Source organism: Nannospalax galili, unplaced genomic scaffold, assembly GCF_000622305.1.
Source record: "Nannospalax galili isolate Female #2095 unplaced genomic scaffold, S.galili_v1.0 scaffold11, whole genome shotgun sequence".
NCBI classification, from domain to species: Eukaryota; Metazoa; Chordata; class Mammalia; order Rodentia; family Spalacidae; genus Nannospalax; species Nannospalax galili.
The window spans coordinates 4,759,491-4,780,852 of record NW_008330735.1 but is presented as its reverse complement, the minus strand read 5'-3'; the positions used below and the strand labels follow the sequence as shown (position 1 = coordinate 4,780,852).

Genomic DNA, 21,362 nt, shown 5'->3' with positions numbered 1-21,362 from the left:
AAAGTATAACCAGAGATTAAAGGGGCCAATATAATTTTTAAGAGTCCATATACATAGCTAAAGGCTAAATAACAAGCACCAATGCCAGATAGGAGATGCCTTCTCTTGAGTTGTTGGCCAGGGTGGCCAAAGGGACTCCCAGACAGTAACCCAGCATAGAATTTGGAAAATGAACAGCAGACCCCAATCTTATCTAAAGGAATATTGACAACTGATTGCTGCTAGATGAGGAACAGCTGATCTTCTTAAAACAAGGAACTCTAGATAGGCTGACTAGATTCACTGGATGGACAAATACTGGGGAAAGTCTGGGGGTGCTGACAACACAGAGGACAGTAGCAGGGATAACAGAGTATAAGGGCTCTAGTTGGGGGGAGGGAGGCTATGGGAGGGTGCCATCTGGAAAGTGGGTGTATAGTTGAATAAGATGGTTTTGGATGTTCTGTGTGATATACACACACAGAAAAAAATCAACAAATTAAAAAAATGTATTATATTTGAGGAGGAAGTTTATGTCATGTTAATTAGTAAAGGTGATGAACATTACCATTGAAATCTACGTGATGACTTTACAGACATACACAGGCACCAAGGATCTGAGTTCAAACAATTATGACTAGTAATAATTAAATATGTATTTTTTTTTTGTCTTTTTGAGACAGGGTCTCCCTGTAGCCCCATCTGTCCTGAACTCACGATATAGACCAGGCTGGCCTTGAACTCACAAAGATCTGCCTGCCTCTGCCTCCCAAGTGCTAGGATTAAAGGTGTGTGCCACCACACCTGGCAAATATGAATTTTTGAAAGTATAAAAATAACACTATTGTTTTTGTTTAGTCACAGCATACTTAATACATGCTTTATTTTTGTAGTGCTAGGGATTGAACAGAGGGTCTTGTCCATGCTAGGTCAGTACTCCACAACCAGGCTACAATTCCCAGCTCACTATTCACATTTATATGCCTAATACTCCATGAATGCAGGCAGTATAGAATTATTACCAATAGAGAATTCTGAGACAGAAAGAAATAATACTGAATGTGGGTATCACCACTCATTACCCCCCTGCTCTGTGTGTGTGTGTGTGTGTGTGTGTGTGTGTGTGTGTGTGTGTATGTGTATTTAGTTAAGAGGGCAGCCAAAGTTGGGACTAGTATAATCAATATAATGATTCAAAAATGAACAAAACCAAAAATTGTAATATACGCAGAGCAGGTGATACTTTCCTTAGCCTCCAACTGTCACATGAAGGTACTGACTTTGCTGATTTTAAGGAATTACCCAAGGGAACAGTAGGATGAACTCAGTCCCAGAACAGAAATTTTTTTCATTCCTTCATTAGACTCTTTTGTCTATAACATAAAACAATAAAAAAGAAACACACCAAAACCTTTTTAAGTAGAAAAGCAGAAAGAGAGACAGATCTGATACATTATTCCTGGTTCTATCACTTGATAAAGCCTCAGGTAAATCTATTTCAGCATCTTCTGGAAAAACGGGAATCTTTACTTTTAAAAGGCTGACACAAGGATTGCATGAGGTAATAAATGCAGAATGTGTGGTTGTGGGCCTGACTCACAGCAGCCAGCCAGTAATGGAGCTACCACTTCTGAACTAGTACCCAAGGAATGGTTCTTATCTAGTCTCTAGCCTTATACCAAGGAACCCCATAACAAAGTGAAAAAAATTGTTAAAGATTTAAGTTAAATAGTGTTCACTAAGTTCTTGGTATTATTTCTAGAAAAGAGGTTGTAGATATTTAAGTTATTTAATTTCTCAACTTCATGTCTAATAAATTTCTACTTAATAACTCATTTCACTTTAAAATGATTGGATAGTGCTGAAGAAAATACAGGCTACAATCTAGTCAGTGGCTTACTGCAGTGAGAATTGAAATTAAGTATTTTTAACATTTTATGAATTATTTAGTATCAAGTTTGGTCACTTTCAGAGTTCCCTTTAATAAATTATTAACATTATAAACAATTTGGGCTGTTTTAATATTTAAAACTCTTCACTGTAAAAATTCTAACTCCAAATTCTGTTATCACCTAAAGTTATACAAACTGTTTTATTTATAACAAAGTCTTAAAATAAATGAAATATTAAAAAACATATATTTGGGAGAATGCAGAGTGTTTACCCAATACGCACAAGGTCCTAGGTTCAACGGGCAACACATAGAATTCAGGCATGGTGGTGCAAACACTTAAAATCTCAGCACTCTGCAGGTAGAGGCAGAAGGATCAGCAATTTCAAGATCATCACTGGGTATACAGTGAGTTTGAGGTCAGCTTGTACTATGTGAGACTCAATGTTTAAAAAAAAAAAGTAGAAACATTCTTATTTACTCATTACAGGAGTACTTGCTAAAAAATATCACCATGCAGCATTATAATATACATTATCCTAGAATTATTATGACTAAGAATTTATTAGAGATTTGTTTATATTTTTGGATTTGGAAGGTTCTAATTTAGAAATGGTGAATGTTTTTTTGAAAACAAAGTCAGTAGGAATTGTAACAAGTCTGGTATCCAGACCTACCAAGTTGTAATTACAGCAATAGATGGTCTAATAGTTACAGAAAGAGAAAAAAAAAAAGGTATATAGTTAATTGCACACTTTAAAGAAAAGTGACATTATTATACATCTTTCATATGCCTTCTTTTAAAAATTAGGCAAAATGAAATCTAATAATATTTGAAACCAGAATTTGTTATTACATATGCCATTAACTTACCAGGATTCTACTGCAAGAGTTGAAGATACTTTTTCTGGAAGAAAGAATTCATGACACTTTGAAATGTCAAGTAGTTTTTGAGGTATCTTTTTGGATGTATCATAATAGTGACCAAATCTTGACGATGACACTGGTCCAACCTGCTGAAAAGTTGTATTGGTTATTAAAAAACATTATTTTAAATTATAATTACCTTGTGCTACATCCAGCAAAGTAATGCTGTATTTATATGTCAATGTTGATTTTAAAAGGCTGACAGAAATATACTTACTAAATTTCAAAGACTCATACAATAGTGTATATTAGCCAAACAATGTATAGTTAGGAATTAAACTTTTTATTATTATGTTTCTTCATTGTTAGTAATTCCTAAGTTTATAATAACTTCAGCACTCATTTTTAAATTGTACTGTATACCTCTCTAAATTAAAATTTTAATATGCAAAATTCTTAATTAATGGTTAACATCCCAAGTTTTAAGGACAAATCAAATAAGCAGTGGCTAAGAACTACATGAAAAGTTAAGCCAAATTAAGTCACTGGTTAGAAGCCCCCAAAGAAACCAGGTATTTAAATACATTTAACTGAGCATCATATTAAAATTACATGTTTACAAAATAATATATACATATGTTCAATTTTTCTTACAAATTTAAACTAATGCTGATAGTAATTTAGTACTACATTACTTGAGACTGAGACAAGGCATATGCCACAGTGGGAGAATGTATGGAAACTCTATTAGCTCAACAAGAACATGGCACAGATATTAGTCCACAGGTAAGTCCTGATTTGTAGTCTCTATTAGCAACTTTTCTAAGACACTATCTTTTGCTTAGAAAACTAGTAATTATTGACACTGAATTTATTTACATATGTTAGTAAAAGTCTATTAATTACTGCTTTGAATGGAATCTAGGCCTATTTCATTTAACACACCCACCCTGCACACTCCCTCAATCTGGTTTAACTATTAATAAATTTCACCTGGCAACAGCTTCCAGTAAGAGCTTTGATCTAAACATATTATCACTATTGTCCTGAATGCTAGGAAATTGACAAATCTGAGAACTTCGACACATCCAGAAAATCTCTACAGAAACATGAGAATTCAGTAGATTCTTATCTTACAAAGTGACAATTTCTTAATTTAGTTAAGACACATACATTTGTCTGACACTAGATATTTGCATTTAAGATTTCAACAACTCATCTTCCTAAATTAAATGCCAGCAAACATCAAATTATACAGTAACATGAGTTAAAACACTCTGAAATCTAATAGAAGCATTTTCCCTAGATTGAGTCTGTGGGTGTGACATTTATTTTCTAAATAAAATGAATGTTCATCCCTCCATAAGATACTATTTTTTTCATTAATAAAAGACATCTATTAGTCGGCTTCAATCTAATCTTTTCAATGCAATAAGAATATGTACAGAATTATGGTTCTCAAGACATGATTTCTCCATTTATTATGAAAAGTATTGACAAATAAATTATATGACATTAAGATTCTAAAAGATAGAGTGTAAAGTTTTTAAAATGTAAAGTTATTAGTCTAAAGCAATTTAAACAAGGTCTGTTTTTTGGCCTATAATTGATTCTTTATCCGGATTATAGCTCAGAATGTTTTTACTGCAATCTCTGTGAGAGCTCATCTTTTTATTGTGTAAGTCCAAGCCCCCTTAATGTTTTAGAAAGGCCCTGACTAACTGAACTTTGATCTGATGTCTTCATTGAGAAAAACACCAGGTTGCCCATTTCAGATGCAAATCCCTCTAAGGCCCAATAGAATTTAGTAAAGACAGTAAAAAAGAAGAAACCAGAAGTTTCCAGGATCCTCTTTGAGAATCCTGGGGCACACTGGTGTCCTTAATCCATGCAGCATGGATTAAGGTAGGTGATAACCTTTCCTGATTCAAAAGAATAAGCAGAGTGCCTACAAACTGGGTGGAGACTAGGATTTGGCTATAATAAAACGCTGTGCAATAGAAGCTTGGTCTATGTCAGAAGCCCCTGAAAAGGCCTCAATGTACCACATTCCCAGGCCTGGTAGGGAAGCTTGCAAAAGCCTACCTGAATCAAATAAGCATGAATAATCTATTTTAGCAGACTGGCCATGGGGAGAGAGAAAGAAAGAGAGACTTTCCACTTCTTTTAAGTTTGAGTTAATAAATTTATTAGTTGAACTGAAGGTTCTTGAAGCCCTATGCACTCAGAGAAATATACTAAATTGCCAAAAAGCAAGGTATGCTTTTTAAGTTGCCGTCACTATTAATGTTTTTAATTACAAATTATTAATGTGATAGAAATCTCAGATTTGGGATGAATCAAGGCAGAAAATTGATTTTATGCTTTGACAGTTTACATGAAGAACACAAATAATTCATTAAAGTTTAAAAATAATTTAATTGGAAGCTTTTCTTACTATAACTGTCATGAACTTATTTAGATACTAACACAAGATAAGGTAAACAACAAAAATTTTATTGCTGATTGAAGATATCAATCTTTCAATAAAAGGAAATAGAACAAATATATTCTTATAGGATAAAAACAGTTTTGCAAATTTTTCTACTCAAGACACACAGCATTAATATGGGTTGAATTTCTGAAATACTGAATCTTTTGAGACTGAGGACTATAAAACAAAGAGAAACATTGCCTCTAAAAATGACAGCTAGCTGCTGTTAGCATAATAATGGTTACCCATAAATAATCTATCATTAGCTTCATAAAAAGCAGACTGCATTTTTATATAAAACTATCACGCATAACCAGTCCATATACTTGATGTGCTACAAAGAACATGCCGCTTTAGTTTTATGTATGACAACTTCTATTGCACCTTCATAATCTATCTTTAACTCTCATCTGTGAAAGAGAGTAAGATAGAACTAAATTTTACTGTAGAAAAGAAAAGGAACTCAGATGGGGCAGAGAAGGAAAGCAGAGCAATGAAACACCACACCACACCTCCTGCATGCCAGCAAGAAACAGAGTGTTCAGGGGACAGCTGCATCACAAACAGTCCATCAAGACACGTCCTCACCACTTACCAATTCTCATTTCTCAGTATGGCATCACAGAACAAGAATCCAATCCCTCATTAAACCAGGCTGAGCCTCAGTTCAATCACCAGCAATGGGGCTAATAACTATTTCAATCTCTCAAGAGAATCTATGCCATACTGGCAATTAATGTCTTATAAATATGAATACAATATATAAATGTTATTATCACTGTAGCATTTATTAGAGAACTGTAAAATTCATCATTGTCCTTTGTAATAACATTGCCTTCCAGGAAAAAAAATTGTTGGTCATTGACATGTTCACATATCTATCAGGACTATTATGGCTAAATCATCAAGCTATAAAAAAGACTCTAATACATTGTCACCAATGGATAGGACCATTGCAGTAGAGTGCTAAAATTCTGATGAAGTAGGATATGCTGAAGGCTAGCAATCTGTAGGTTGAGGTGAAATGTGTATCTGAAATTTGATAGAGAGGAAGGCATGTCTACCTTCTAGGGAAAAATCTAAAAATCTAAATCACTAGTGAGGGAGGAAAGGTTTTTAAGATTATATATTCTCTGAACCTAGTGAAGCACTCACTTTTGCACTACGGAGCCACTGACAGCAGTAAGCACATCCTCATCATTTTTCACATTCCCTGAGTGGACTAGGACTACACTTTTAAGGCCTGGTAATAATTACTTTAAAAGGCATCTCTGTTAATCAATATATCTAGTTTTGGAATGCATTTGCTTCTAAACCATAAGAGCAACATGTATTTTGTTCAAGGAAATATGGAAAAACCAACATTTTGTTTTGTTTTCAAAGTAATTACTGATATCTGTGAAAAGATGATGAGAGAGCTGAACAAAGCTCACCGGCACAGGAAAAACACTGAACGTAAAACTGCACTGATGGCCAGAAGAAAAACAAAGGAACCACAACAAGATTCTCAGTTTCAAAACTGGCAGCATTTACTTAATAGAAGCAAACTGAAGTTTGACTTCTGATGATAAAGTCAAAATAAAGTAGTCTTTATTGTAATACTAATAAGTGCAATTTAACTCAGCAATGAATTCACTTTGGGAAATACTAAAGGCCACTAAAGCAAAACTGTCTCTTTATCTGCCTGAGTTTACATTCTAGTATAGATAAAAGATTAAACTTTTTAATGATGTCAAGTGCTATGAAGAAAAATAAAGCAGTGAAGGAGAAAGTTATATTTTATTTGGAGTGAAAAAGAAACTTACCCTTCATAACATAATATTTTATTAAATGCATAGAGAAAATTGGGAGACTAAGTAAAATATTCAAAATTTTAACTTACAAAGGAAAAATGGAAGTCCCAGGTAAGATGGTGGTTTAGGAGTCGCCTCTGTAACCCCATGAAGTAAAAAAGTCAGGGTAAGGGGATCAGCATAAGAAGATGGCTCAGTCAGTAAAGTGCTTACTGCACAAGATTTAGAACCTGAGTTCAGATCCCTAGTATCCACGTAAGAAGCCATGTGTGGCAGTGTACGTCTGTAATGGAGCCCTGTAGGGCAGAAACAGGAAAATCCCTGGTGTTTATTGACTGGTTAACATGCAAGGTGCAGGTTCAGTGAGAGACTGTGTCTTAAAAAAAAAAAAAAAGGTAGATAACAAGTGAAGAAAGACGTCTGATGTTGGGCTAGGACACAGCCCAGTGGTAAAAGATTTGCCTAGCATACGTGAGGCTTTAAGCTGAATTCCGAGCACTAGGAAATTTAAAAGGAAAAAAAAAAAAAAAGACACCTACTGTCCACCCCTGGCCTCCACACAGGGCAAAAACATGTGCACATGTACCTGGACACATGTGCACATACTCACACAGAGAGTCACAATAAGAAAGGATAGATTTTATTTCTAACAAAAGACCCAAAGAACATTAGAAATACATGAAAGGAGTGTGACACCAGATAAAGTGTGTGAGAAAAGCAGGATGACACACCAAAGAAGCAAGCCAAGGGGAGAGGTACAACATTCTCAAGGAGAAGGCATCTCCAAGGGAAGCTGCCACAGGCACCCAGACACACTCACACCAAGCCTGGGGTGAGAGGTAGTCGACAAGAAAAAGCCACCCCTCCTTCAGCCAGGGTGCTGTAGGAACTGACAGCCAGAGAAAGGCTGAGTGGCAGGCCAGTAAGGAGAAGCTGAGAACACCCTGAGTGGATAGCCAGCCAGGATGACATGGATACAGAGACTGTGGTGGAAAGGCCACATGGCATCCCATTGCTGAGAATCTCCATCACCTTCCTGAAATGATTGGACTGAAGAAGACATGGAAGATACCATACCTGCCATGGCCATGTCTGCACAGCCACAGCCAGCAACAATAAGAGAGGAGAGTAGGGAAGTACAATTATTCTTATGTAAGAACTGTGGGGCTTTGGAGGAGACACAACCAGGAATGGAGTGGGGAAGAGAACCCTCAAAGGTAAACAGCAGCATGGGCACATCTTGCACAATCCCTCAAAATCTCGGACACAGGATACTGTGCGTGTGGAAACTGTGATCCCTAACACACTAGAGAAGGCGAGAGTTGGTAGGCATGAGTCCAAGAAGAAGAAGCTGTTATGAAACTTGGTCTGATACTCAAAGTCCCTATTCAGGGAGGACATAAAACTTACCTTGTTTGAATTATTGAAACTTTAGGCCCCCTCTCGACTGATGGAGGCAGTTACAACTGATGGTGTGGGGCAAACCAGATTCTTCATGACTAGAAAATATATTGATGGATGCTGTATTTTCTACTTCATTTCTTTAATGTTAAAGTTTATCCTTTTGTATTTCAATTGTTGGGTTATTCTGTTTTAGCTGACATCTTGTCTAAAAGGCTTTTATGATTGTCCCGTTTGTGTACCTATCCTGTGATAGTTCACTAACCTCCAACCTATACATGTTACATTGTATTTACATTTATTCTCTTTCCTCCATTTCCCATTCCCACATCACTTTACTTCTTAATAATCTTAGATGTTAAGAACTATAAACATATTTTCTCCAACATCATCCTAAGTGCCTCAGTTGTTCAGGGTATAACAAGTACCCAAGTGGTTTTTTATTTTTAAAATATTTTATTATTTTTAGTTTATGTGTATGAGTGTATTGCCTGCATGTATGTAAGTGCACCCATGTTGTACAGTGTCCACGGAGGTCAGAAAAAGGTGACAGATACCCTGGAACTGGAATTACAGATGGTTGTTAGCTACCATGTGGGTTCTGGGAATCGAACCAGGGTCCTCTGCAAGAGCAATCAGTGCTCTTAAGTGCTAAGCCATCTCTCTAGCCCCACAAGTATCTTATAGTAAGCTAATATCAGAATTGTTGTCAAATAATTGGTTGTTATTGCAGTCAGTTTTTGTCCTAGTAGTGGCAAAATAACCCCAAGCGAACACAACTCACCAAGAAGACTCACATAAAATAAAGAAGGGGCAAAAGAAAAGAAAAAAAACACCACATTCATTCCAAAGGATGTGCAAAACACAACAAAGAAACACACAATGAGCAAAGAAGCCAATGCAAACCTCTACAAGCTCACAGCTCTGAAACTAGAGACACCAGACAGCTAAGTTCATGAAAAAGATTTCAGAGCCCTGCTTTCAAAACAATCAAGGAACACATGGAAGAATCATTCAAATAAGCAGATGGATAGAGTCAGGAAATGACTGAGGACTGAGGTAAGAACATTAGTGAAGTAGATGAAAAGGTCAATGACAGAGAGGAGAAATTAAAAACATGAAGTAAAACATTAGTAAGAAAATTGAGATTCTGTAAAAGACTAAAGAGAAATGCTGGATATGCTGGGCTAATTAAGGAAAAAGCACAGTGGGACGTATTATCAGCAGACAAGACCAAGCAGGAGTGAGAATCAGCAATAGAGGACAAGGTTGAGATAATATTATACTCAGATATCAATAAAGAAAAAAGAAATGAGCATGACCAGGACTTCTAAGAAATCCAGGCTAAAATTACAGTACCAAACTTAGGAATCCACAGCACAGAAGGAGTCAAGATAAAACTAAAAACATAATCTAGTCAATAGAATAAGAACAAAATATTTGTCATATATAGAGAAAGAAACTGGCATCCAAGTAGAAGAGGCATGTAGAACCTCAAATAGATTTGATCAGAGAAGAAACTCTCTACCACAAGATGTCAGAAATACAAAACAAGAGAAGTAATACTCAGGCCAGAGAGATGGGGCAGTGGGTGGAAGTGTCAAACTTTGACAGGTCTTCATGAGAAATGTCATGGAGAAACAAGGAATATAAGGAACATACCTCAGTGTTAACAGAGGCTATACACAATAAACCTATATCCAAAATTATACTAAATGTGGAAAAACTGAAAGCATTTCTTCTAAAATCAGAAGAAAGACAAGGTTACCCACTCTGTCCAGTCTTATATAGTAGTTAGTGTTTTAGCTACAGCAGTAAGATAAGAAAAATAAATAAAAGTGATACAGATAGGAAAGAAAGAAGTCAAATACCCCCATTTGCAGATGACATAATCCTAAAGATCCTACAAGAACATTCTTGGATCTGACAAACACTTTCAGTAAAGTATAAGCACACAAAAATCAACATACAAAAACATGTTTCATTACTGAATTGCTGAGAAAGAAATCAGTAAGACAATTTCATTCATAATAGCTTCAAAACAAATATAAAATGCCCCAAATCAGTAGGAATTAATTTAATCAAGGAGCTCAAAGACCTCAAAAATGAAAACTTCAAAACATTGAAGATAAAACCTGAAGGCACTAAAGGATGAAAAGGCCTCCCATGTTTATGGATTCACAGAATTAATATATTAAAAATGGTTCCGTGTCCAAAAGTCTCTTCTAAGATTATAGGCAACCTCTTCAAGAATATCCCTGGGGCTTGCTGCCCAGATGTCTTGCTGAATTAGGGAGCTCCAGATTCACGGAGAAACACCGTCACAGAAACTAAGGTGAAGAAGATAGAAGACACCTAACATGACGTCTGTGCACACACTTGAATGTACATGTACACACACACACACACACACACACACACACACACACACAAACACACTCCAAATGGAAGAAAGTCATACACTTTCCTACACAATGGGACAAATTAACATTTCCATTTCAAAAGGGATAAATGGGGTCCAACAAGGAAAATTTGGCCAAAGCAACAAGACCAAAAATCTAGTAGGGCAAACAAGAGATTCTATAAACTGAAAAGGAATGCATTTGAAAATGTTAGAGATAGTTTCCATGTTGACTTGCCTCCATCTTGGGTAATAACTGGTATCGCCAGGCTATTTTCATGTTGTCATCACTTTCTGGTGTTCTAGGATTATGTACATCTTCACCAAGTTCTTTTTTACAATTATAATCAAGTAATGGTGCAGGGAGTTCCTAAGAAAACAGAATGATACATTATATAGCATCTATGGCAAATAAAACAATTTCTTGAATCATAATGTTAGCAATGGTAGAACTTTCTAATGTATTAAAGACTGATGACTTATAATTGATTTAAATACACACAACAATATAGACATTTCTGTCTGTTTTAAGACAGGTATTTCATGTGGTCCAGGGTGGCCTTAAACTCCCTATGTACCAAGGGTGACTTTGAACTTCTGATCTCCCTGCTTCCATTTCCTGAGTGCTAGGATTACAGATGTATACCACTATGCCCAGTTTATGTGGCACTGGGGGTTGAACCCAGGGCCTTGTGCATGCTAAGCAAGTACTCTACTGACTGAGTTACAACCCAGGCCCTAATATACACATTTCTAAAACAGAGAAAAGACGTATAATATCAAATGTGAAACTTAATGTTTCTGCAATGAACTATTAAAAATACCTTAGCTTTAATATTCACAAAATCAGTTGCTATTCTAGAAAGAAGCTAAGTACATATTTTAAAAACTTTATATATTTAAGCAAAGCATGGAATTAGCTCTATGTATTACATATAATTATTGCTGTGTTTGCCACAAAGTAAAAATAAAGCATTGCATAGTCTGTTTACTGGTTTGTAATTCTAGAATTCAAAAAAAGCATTCACTGAAATAATGGGTGAAGTAACAACAAAGAATAAAGACATTTATTTTTCCCATATCAAATTGCTGGTCTTTGCACCTGCAAACTTTTATCACTTCTTTAACAATGAAAATAGAATCTAAAATCTTGGTTTAAATGAAGAAATGCTGAATCCCAATTTATTATTTTGGAAGGTGACACTAAATGGCTATTTAAACAACAACAACAACAACAACAACAACAACAACAATAACCTTTAAAACTATTTCTGTGGTGTGTTATAATAAAAAACCTCTCATTTCACCCATGTTGTGCAATGCCGCAGAGGTCAGAAGAGGGCTTTGGATTCCCCTGGAACTGGAGTTAAGGACGGTTTGTAGCTGCCATGTGGGTGCTGGGAATTGAACCCAGGTCCTCTGCAAGAGAAGTCAGTGCTTTTAACTGCTGAGCCATCTCTCCAGCCCCACAAACCCCTCATTTCTTAAAGAAGAAAACTATATGTATAATATTTATTTATTTATTTATTTATTTATTTACTTACTTATTTTTAGCCTTTTAGAGATATAGTCTCCCTATAGCCAAGTTGGCCTGGCACTTACTATGCAGACGAGGCTGGTCTGATCTCTCGGAGATCCACCTTCCTCTGCCTCCCTAGTTCTAGGACTAAAGGCGTGTACCACTACACCAGTTTTTGTTGTTGTTGTTGTTATTATTATTATTGTTATTTGGTCTTTTAGACAGGGGTAGCCCGTAGCCCTAGCTGGCTTGGATTCACTATGGAGACCAGGCTGGCCTTGAACTCACAGAGATCCGCCTGCCTCTGCCTCCTGAGTGCTGGGATTAAAGGCGTGCGCCACCACATCTGGCTTGTTTTATTTTTTTTTTATTAGCCAGAATCACAAATAATGTGGGGATTTACATTAGCAGACATAATTTTATATTCATTCTACCCTCTTTTTTTTTTTTTCTGTTAGGTTTGTTGACATTTTTTTTCCCCCAGGGTCTTGTTTCTTCTCACAGTGGCCCTGAACGCCCTCCTATTTCAGCCTTCAGTGAGGTAGGATTACAGGCACATCGGCTCATCACCATGGATTCTTATATATTTCTTGTGTGTTGGGATTGAATGTGAGGTTTACATGTTAGACAAGCTCTCTGCCACTGTGTTGAACCCAATAGTCCTTCTATTCCCATAAAAATATTTATTATTTTTGCCAGGCGTGGTGGCACATGCCTGCAGTCCCAGCACTTGGGAGAGGCACAGGCAGGTGGATCTCTGTGAGTTCGAGGCCAGCCTGGTCTACATAGTGAGTTCCAGGCCAGCTAGGGCTACAGGGAAACCTTGTTTCAAAAAGAATAATAAATAAATAAGTAAATAAATAAAATATTTATTATTTTAATTATTTACATGTGTGTCTATGTGTGGATAAGCAGTTCTAAGTGCCAATGCCAAGTAGAGACCAGAGGAATTAGATACCCTGGTCTGGAGAGCAGGTGGCTGCGTGATGTGGTTGCTGGGAATAGAATTTGGGTCCTCTGAAAGGACTCTTAACTCTCATCTCTCCAGTCCCTCTTTTACCAATTTTAAATTTGGTTGTTTATCTTGTTGTTGTTGAATAGCAAAGATTTCTTTCATTATCCTGGGCAGTAGATGTTAACAGAATATGGCCTGCAAATATTTTTGCCCATGTGGGCTGTCTTTATTCTCTTGGCAGTGTCCTTTGATACAGAAAGTTTTCAATCTTGAGGAAGCCTAATTTGTCTTCTTTTCAATTGTCAATTTTGATACATGATTTGAGGTAGAAGTTTTTAAATTATGACAACACTAACATTAATTATATGGAAATTACTTATTAAACATCGGGTATATGCTAAATTTTGGTCTAGGTTTTGAGGGTATAACAACAAACAAACAGCACAATCGGAAGAGAACCCACATACAGTGCTTACTCTACTGTAGACCTTTTTGTAGTATTTTAGACTTTTTAATTAATTGCTGTATCAAGCTTATCAAATACCACTATACCCCTTTTATATAGTGGAGATCTACAACGTAAAGAGATTAAGTTACTTGCCCAAGGCCATAAAGCTCATAAGAGATAGAATTGAGAAAAAGAACCTGGAGGTCTCACTTCAGCTACACTGACTAATTAATAAGCTTTCATTGTATTTAGGAGAGTAGGACAATAAATAAATATATAATAGGTTGCATGATAATAAACAAAAAAAATGAGATAAGACTGCAAAGGCTCTATTTTAATAAAAGTGGTTAGAGATGGCCTCTTTGATAAGGTCAACACTGATAGAGATAGGACAATTCTATATATACATCATGTATATATGAAAAATCCTACATATAATTGAGATTCTATACAAGGCACTATTACAGAAATGTTCCATATAGATATGGTACCATATATATTGATAATATTCCATGGGCAATTTATCTACAGATGATGAGAGCAGACCAAGAACTGTATTCAGTGATTCAGGATGTGAAGGATTTAAGGATCTCTAATTTTGCTTTGATCTTCATATGTATATAAATTTGTTTCTGGAATAAGGAAGTAAACAAACATCTTAGTTAACAATTATAGAACCTTAAATTTCAGGAATTTATATATAGCTTGCAAAATCTAGTTCTCTCCATCTTCAATGATCTAAAGCTTCCGCTCCTCAATTGTTATTTCCTATATTAAATAAAAACTCTTAGATACTTATTAGAATAAATCATAATTTAAATCAGTTTGCTAATTTAATATACAGTAGCATATAAGAACTATTCATACAACCACTAGTCTAGAACTATGCTGTGCAGTATGGTGAACCCTAGCTACACATTACTATTTAAATTTTAAATAAATAAAATAAAAAATTCAGCATTTTACTTGCAGTAGCCACATTTTAAGTACTAGCTAGTGAACAGTTACTCTATTGGACAGCATTGTAGAGGATATATTCGGTTCATATAAAGTTCTATTTGTTCAGTGTTTGTCTAGAAACTGGGAAATACATTTATTTATCTACTTAATGCTTTAAATGGTTTACTGTGTAAGGCTTATAACTATCAATGATCAATTTCACCTTTATATCAACAATAAGGATCACAACTATATACAAAGAAATAATTTAGTTTTCAATATCAAAAAAGTTCCATGTTTTCTACTTTCCTTTATGTCATCTCTGTCTTATGCACAATTAATCATGATAATAATCTGTCTTCTTCACCCAGGCACTGTTATCTGTCTTACCATGTAACTCTATTGTTTTCCCTGATATTTTCAAATATTTAATATAAACTTTGCACAATATGCATCTTATAAGCTGTTATAGAATGAATAAAGCAAATAGAAATCTCTCATTTCTTCCTCCCCTCCTTTCCTTTTCTTTATATACATTATATATATATAAGACATTTATATATTTATAGCTATGTAGCCTAGGCTGGCTCTGAATTGGTGATCCTCCTGTCTTGATCTCCTGTGTGCTGGTGTGTGCCACCACCTCTAGTTTAAAAATACCTTTAAAAACAATTTCCTAAGAAGGGGGAATGTTAGAATAGCCAAAAGCCCCATTTAAAAAAAATTAAAGAAGAAGAAAGAGTACATGAAGTTATCAGGAAAAAAAGTGATGGGAAGATGTGGGAGGAGTTGGAGGGGAGAGAGTGGGCATGGATTTGATTAAAACACTTTATGTACATGTATGAAATTCTCAATAAATTATTTATTTAAAAAACAATTTCCTAGTAGTTATCTATATGCCTTATGGATATTTCAAAATTAACCCAAATTTTACTTACAAATGTCACCTACAAAGAAAAAGTTAAAATATTTTTCACTGCATCTTTCTTTTTATTTTTATGAATAGCATCCAATCTTCCTTGTAAAATTTACTACTTACTGGATAGTTAACATAGAAATTATGACACAAAAACATGAAAAACAGGAAAGAATCAGTCATTTGTCTAATACTCAGGAATAATCAGCTTGAATATATTTGAGCAATTCCCTCCAAGCTTTTTAATAGGTATGTGTGTAATTTGACTCTACAGGCCTTAATATATATAATAAGAGTTCATGAAATTGGGTTGAGGGGAAGAGGGAATGTAGTGCAGATAGGAGAGGGGATCTAAATACAATCAAAATATATTATATGAAATTAGCAAAATCCAATAAAAAGGGAAAAATATATGTATGTTTGTATATAAACTCACACTACGAAGCACATATTGCCATTGCCCATTATCTTTACTATATGCATATATACATTATTATGTTCTGTATGTTATGATTCTTTTCACATTAATTATCAAACAAGATTTTCCATGGCTTTAAAATATTATTACAATGCTTAATCAAGATTCAGTTTATCATTTCTCTCTTGTGGATCTCTCAGTCATTTACAATCTAAAAATGCCATAACAAGCAGGATTCTTTACACCATAAATGCCTTTTGTATCTCAAGTGATTATTTCTACACCATCTATGAAACATGGAGAAAAGAACTGAAATAATGTAACACTCAAGTTTCTAAGAGTTGGCTTTCACAAAGCTGAACTGGCTTAATGACAAAACAAACCAGTAATTTCAGCAAGCAAGGAGCAACATTTGTGTGAAAACACATGGATTGGTTGAAAATCTTTACAAGGAATTGTAAGACCCAGATCCTCCTACATGCTCTCCTCAGTGCAAGGATATTATTTCTCCCCATTGTGCGTCGGAATGGAGAGGCCAAATCAGACAAACTCTAAAGTACGAACCCAGCTGAGGAGGGAGATGAGATGATGGTTTACTGAAAACCTTCAGTAGATGGATGAGCCAGCTTCCACTCCCAGATGTACCTGAACACACACACACACACACACACACACACACACACACACACACACACACACACAGAGTCGCAAGACATTGCTAGGCTATGAGAAGAGCAGAAGCAATTCTTAAACAGGACAGGCAAGAGATCAGGAGACTGAAGAGTCCTACTTGTGTGTGTGTAGGCATGACAAACACACCTCAAAATACTGTTCCAGAGATACTACTCAATGAGCTTATAATAAACCTATTAGTTCACAGGTTATGTGCTCAAACAGAAAGTCCCCCCAGTTAGCTTTTCAGTCCTTTCCTATTAAATGTAATAGATTAAAAAATGGATATATTGAGGGGTTGGCCATTTAGCTCAGTGGTAGAGCACTTTCCTAGCATGTGTAAGGTCCTGGGTACAGTCCTCCGCTCCGAAAAAAAAAAAAAAAAAGGATATATTGAAAATAAATAGAAAATACCTGAGAAAAGCATCTAACATAGAATTCAAACATCAAGAAAAATGAACAAGAAATTGAAACTATGCTAGGGGCAAATAAAAATCTTCCAAAAGAATCTAGTTATATAATGGCATATAAAACCAAGGGCATAATAAATCAATAAAAGTAACCGAAAAACACAGCATTTATAGAAGCTACAATAATAGCATATTTGTGCAAAAACAAAACAAATACAACAAAATAAAAAACTGAACAGAGTATTAGAAGATCAACTTGGTCAAATCTAGCTAAATAACCAAATAAAATAATGATAATAAAAAACCACAACAGTTAACATGTTAAAAAGGGCCAAAAACAACCAAGAGTACTCTACATAACTTTTTAAATCCTAAGAAACAAGCATGATTATTAAACCCATTTTACAGACAAAGAGAGTAAAGCACAAAGCTTGATTAACTTGTATGAGGTAATAAAATAATAAACAGAATTTGAATTTGGGAAGCTTTGCTTTACAGTTAAGCTTTTTAATTATGCTATGCCACTTTGTAAAGTTTATCTACTCACAATTCCTTTTCTCTCAGGCTAACTAGACTCTAGTAGATGGACATGCACCGTGGGACATCTGGGTACAAATGCTTGACCAGATAGGATTTAACGTTTAAGATAGAATGGATGCAATCCAGTGAAGGGGGAAATGGGGGTACAGATGGGGGAATGGGGTCTAAATTTGACTAAGATCTATTATAAGAAATGCAGAAAAATTCAATAAAAATATTAAAAAAAGAACTTAATTTAAAACAATTCATCAGTATACATGTAATCTTACCAATTATTAAAAAGGAAAGCATATTTGCATGCAAATGAAATGGATGCGGTTGTTTACATAATAAAAAACTCAGCTGAATATGTGGCACTGTAGGACGCAGAGGAGCTTCAACATCAGAGCTCATCAATAGTTCGATCTTATAATTGTCAAAGCTGAGAATTCCTTCGCATAAATATGTAGGGCAAAACACCATTAGTATATTTTGGGTCTCACTTTCTCCCTGAGGCTGTGAAACATGACAATGTGGTTCACATGGTTTTCTCATTCAATGTATTTTTCCCCATTCTAAGATTCATTTCTTTTCTTCAGATGTTGCTCTCTCTGAAGTCATGATGCATTTTATAATCAACAGTAAATATCACCAGCCAGGCAGCAGATCAAAAGCCAGCACTGTCTGCAGGTGAAAACCTGCCTGTGCATCTTTATTTGTAAACGGACAGACAAAATTCTTGACTGTTTCAGCTGACTCCATGAAAGGATCAACTAAAAACATAACCAATGCTAGAGTTTTAAAAGTAAGCTTCCACGGATAATTTCTTGACTAATCAAAAAATGATATGCAATAACACTTCCAGGTGGACGCTTGTTTTAGATTAAAATCAGCGTGCAAAAATGGAGCATCCTTTAAGGAGCATAGTACTTGCTATTGGTGACAGAGAGGAGAATATTGTGAAAATAAATGAATATGGTCAAAAAAAAAAAGTGTGGCTATTAATGACTATGTGTCAGAGGGAAGCAAAGCAGTAGCATTCTAAATATCAAGTTTTATGGTATGTTACATATTTGGCTAATAACTTCTCTTGGCAGGCAAATGTGATAGATTAAAAAAATAATACTGGGGCTGGAAAGCTGGCTCAGCTGTTAAGAGCACCAGCTGCTCAGAGGATCTGGGTTCGATTCCTGGCACCTACACGGCAGTTAAAAACTGGTCATAACTCCAGTTCCAGGGGCTCCAATGCCCTCTTCTGACCTCTGTGGGCATTGTATGACACAAGTGCACTTACACGTAGGCAATACGCTCGTACACATAAAATAAAAATAATAAACAAAATCTTAAAAATGAATAAATTTTTTCACTATGAATAAACAAAAATTATAAATGAAAAGACACATTCTTTCCTAGTTTACATAGCAATGTTTTCTCTTTTCTTCATAGTGGTTCATAAATTAATGATTATAATCAATGGCTTCTTAGATCTGATCAAATATAGCAGCACTTCTGTAGGAGGTGAGCCAATCCCTTCAGCATCTGTTTCTTAGCACTGTATCTATAACGTAAGTTCATTCTACTATGGTATGTCTAAATGTTATAGTATTAGTAACTTGCCTAGTTACACACCTAGTTATTCCAGTACTTTTACCATGTTTTGAGGCAAAACATGAAGCAAAATCAGAAAAATTAAGGGCTAAAATTAAAAATCATTGGGAGTATAGTTTTTTAAATTTGTGAAGCACAGCCCCGTGCTAGGCAACAGTGTCAAATCATCCTATCATCATGAAAAATGAAATTCATTATATAGAATTGTTTGATTTCAATATTACTATTCATAATTTAAGTGAAAAACAACTTAATAAAACATGGTTTGAGGGGAAATGCAGGAGTATTTTTGTACTTTTGTCTTCTAATACTTAAAAATTCATCAAGGAAAAGTTTGCATTTAATGTTCTTTTCGGAATCTGAAAAATTTTAAAGTACAAGGCATTGCCTGCTCACTGTGGGACTCACTGATCCCGCTGCAGGAAATCACTGCTACAATTCTACACCATTTGTTACAACATTTGCTTCTAAGCAAAAATTTTAATTAGTGTTTTGGCAAAATTTCCATTTCAACAGAATAGCAAGAATAAAGTTCTTCAATATTAACTATTACAGCTGTCAATCACAGATCAGGGCCATCCCTCATAACTTTTTTCTTTTTCTTTTTTGAGAATTTTGTACATGAGTACAGTATTTGCATCATTTCCACCCATCTTACTGCACCCTCAACCTCCTTTCATGCCCCCTTCAACTTCTTGTCCTCTTCTTTAATTATTGTTACATATATCCTTACATTTATAAAAACACATAAGCCCATCTAGTGGTGCTCATGTGCACATGTGATTAGGGGCTGATCACCTGGAATTAAATAACCTATCAGGAGAGCTTGTCCCTGGAAAAAATTAATTGTCCCTCCCTCAGTATCCATTGATTGCCTGTACCTCTGCATCTAGAGGTGAGACCCTGTGTCATTTCCCCCATCTACATTGGCATGTCAACTGATGTCATTATGTAGGTCTTGTAGGTCTTGTTAGGCAACCATATTGATCCCATACATTACAAAATTCCAAGCTTTTAATGTCTAAGCCAGAACATTAACAATTGAACGAGTTGTTATATCTTCCCTTCCTAAAAGAGCATCATTAAAAAAATTCTTTTCTGCATTGTAATGTTTACAGGTTTCTTGTCATTAAGTGTCATGAATCAATACAAATAGCAAGTAGCATCAGTAAATTCTATACATAACACAGAATGGAAGAATAAAATCTTGCTCCTAATCGAATGAGACAGGCTAGGGTGCTAACATGAATAAAGAAATGGTACTACCTTTTAAACAAAACAACAGTTTCTCTATTTGAAATAATCCTATATGAAGTGCCACAACACCCAGCATGAAACCAGATTTTTAAACTAAACTTTAAATGTCAAAACACTTTAGTATTAAAGTCTATTTATTGGGCTGGAGAAAGGTCAGTGGTTAAGAGCTCATACTGCTCTTGGAGAAGCCCTGAGTTTGGTTCCCAGCACCTACACTGAGTGGCTCCTGACCACCTATAACTCTATTATGTTGGCACTGGGAACTAATCCAGGTCCTCTTCAAGAGCAGCCAGTGCTCTTAACTGCTACACCATCTCTTCAGGCCCTAAAGTCTGTTTTTTACTAAAAACTATCATGTTCAATATGATGGTATAAACATAATTCTTCCATTTAAAATTCATGCCTTTCTGTGCTAATATATTACATTGTGGTCTTTGTTTTGGCAGATACACTAGCAAAACCTGATTCAAACAATTTGATCCTTCGCACTTTTATGTTCTCTAGGGTATAACAAATGCTAAGATACAAACCCTCAGCAGTCAATGAAGCTTAACCTTACAGCCTCTTAATTACCAGCACATTACACCAACTATGGGCCTAACACAACTAAGCTATTTTATGATTCAGCAAAAATGCTACTGAGCTATTATATAGTAAAAGAATCCATACAGCATGAGAAATCTTTCTTAAAAATAAAATCTTTTAAGCTGGGGGGTGGTGGTGCATGCCTTTTCTAGGATCTCTATGAGTTCAAGGCCAGCTTGGTCTACACAGGCGCTCAGGCCAGCTGGGGCTACAGAGAGACCCTGCCTCAAAAAGACCAAAATAAAATAAAATAAAATAAAATCTTTTGCTGGGCCAGGTGGGAACATGGCTTTGACCTCAGCACTTGGGAA

The 21,362-nt window shown here is 35.4% G+C and overlaps 1 protein-coding gene across 4 annotated transcripts in view; it reads right to left on the bottom strand.

Moving 5' to 3' along the window:
- Elp4 (elongator acetyltransferase complex subunit 4) overlaps window positions 1-21,362 on the bottom strand; it is a 243,539-nt gene that overhangs the window by 177,309 nt on the left and 44,868 nt on the right. For 3 of the 4 annotated variants that reach the window (XM_029555164.1, XM_029555168.1, XM_029555157.1), the window contains exons 4-5: window positions 11,044-11,175; window positions 2,744-2,886 (exon numbers count right to left, since the gene is read on the bottom strand). In XM_029555164.1, the coding sequence (XP_029411024.1) occupies window positions 2,744-2,886; window positions 11,044-11,175 (275 nt within the window). The remainder of the gene's footprint in view (window positions 1-2,743; window positions 2,887-11,043; window positions 11,176-21,362) is intronic. The other variant, XM_008851331.3, reaches the window with a different exon arrangement.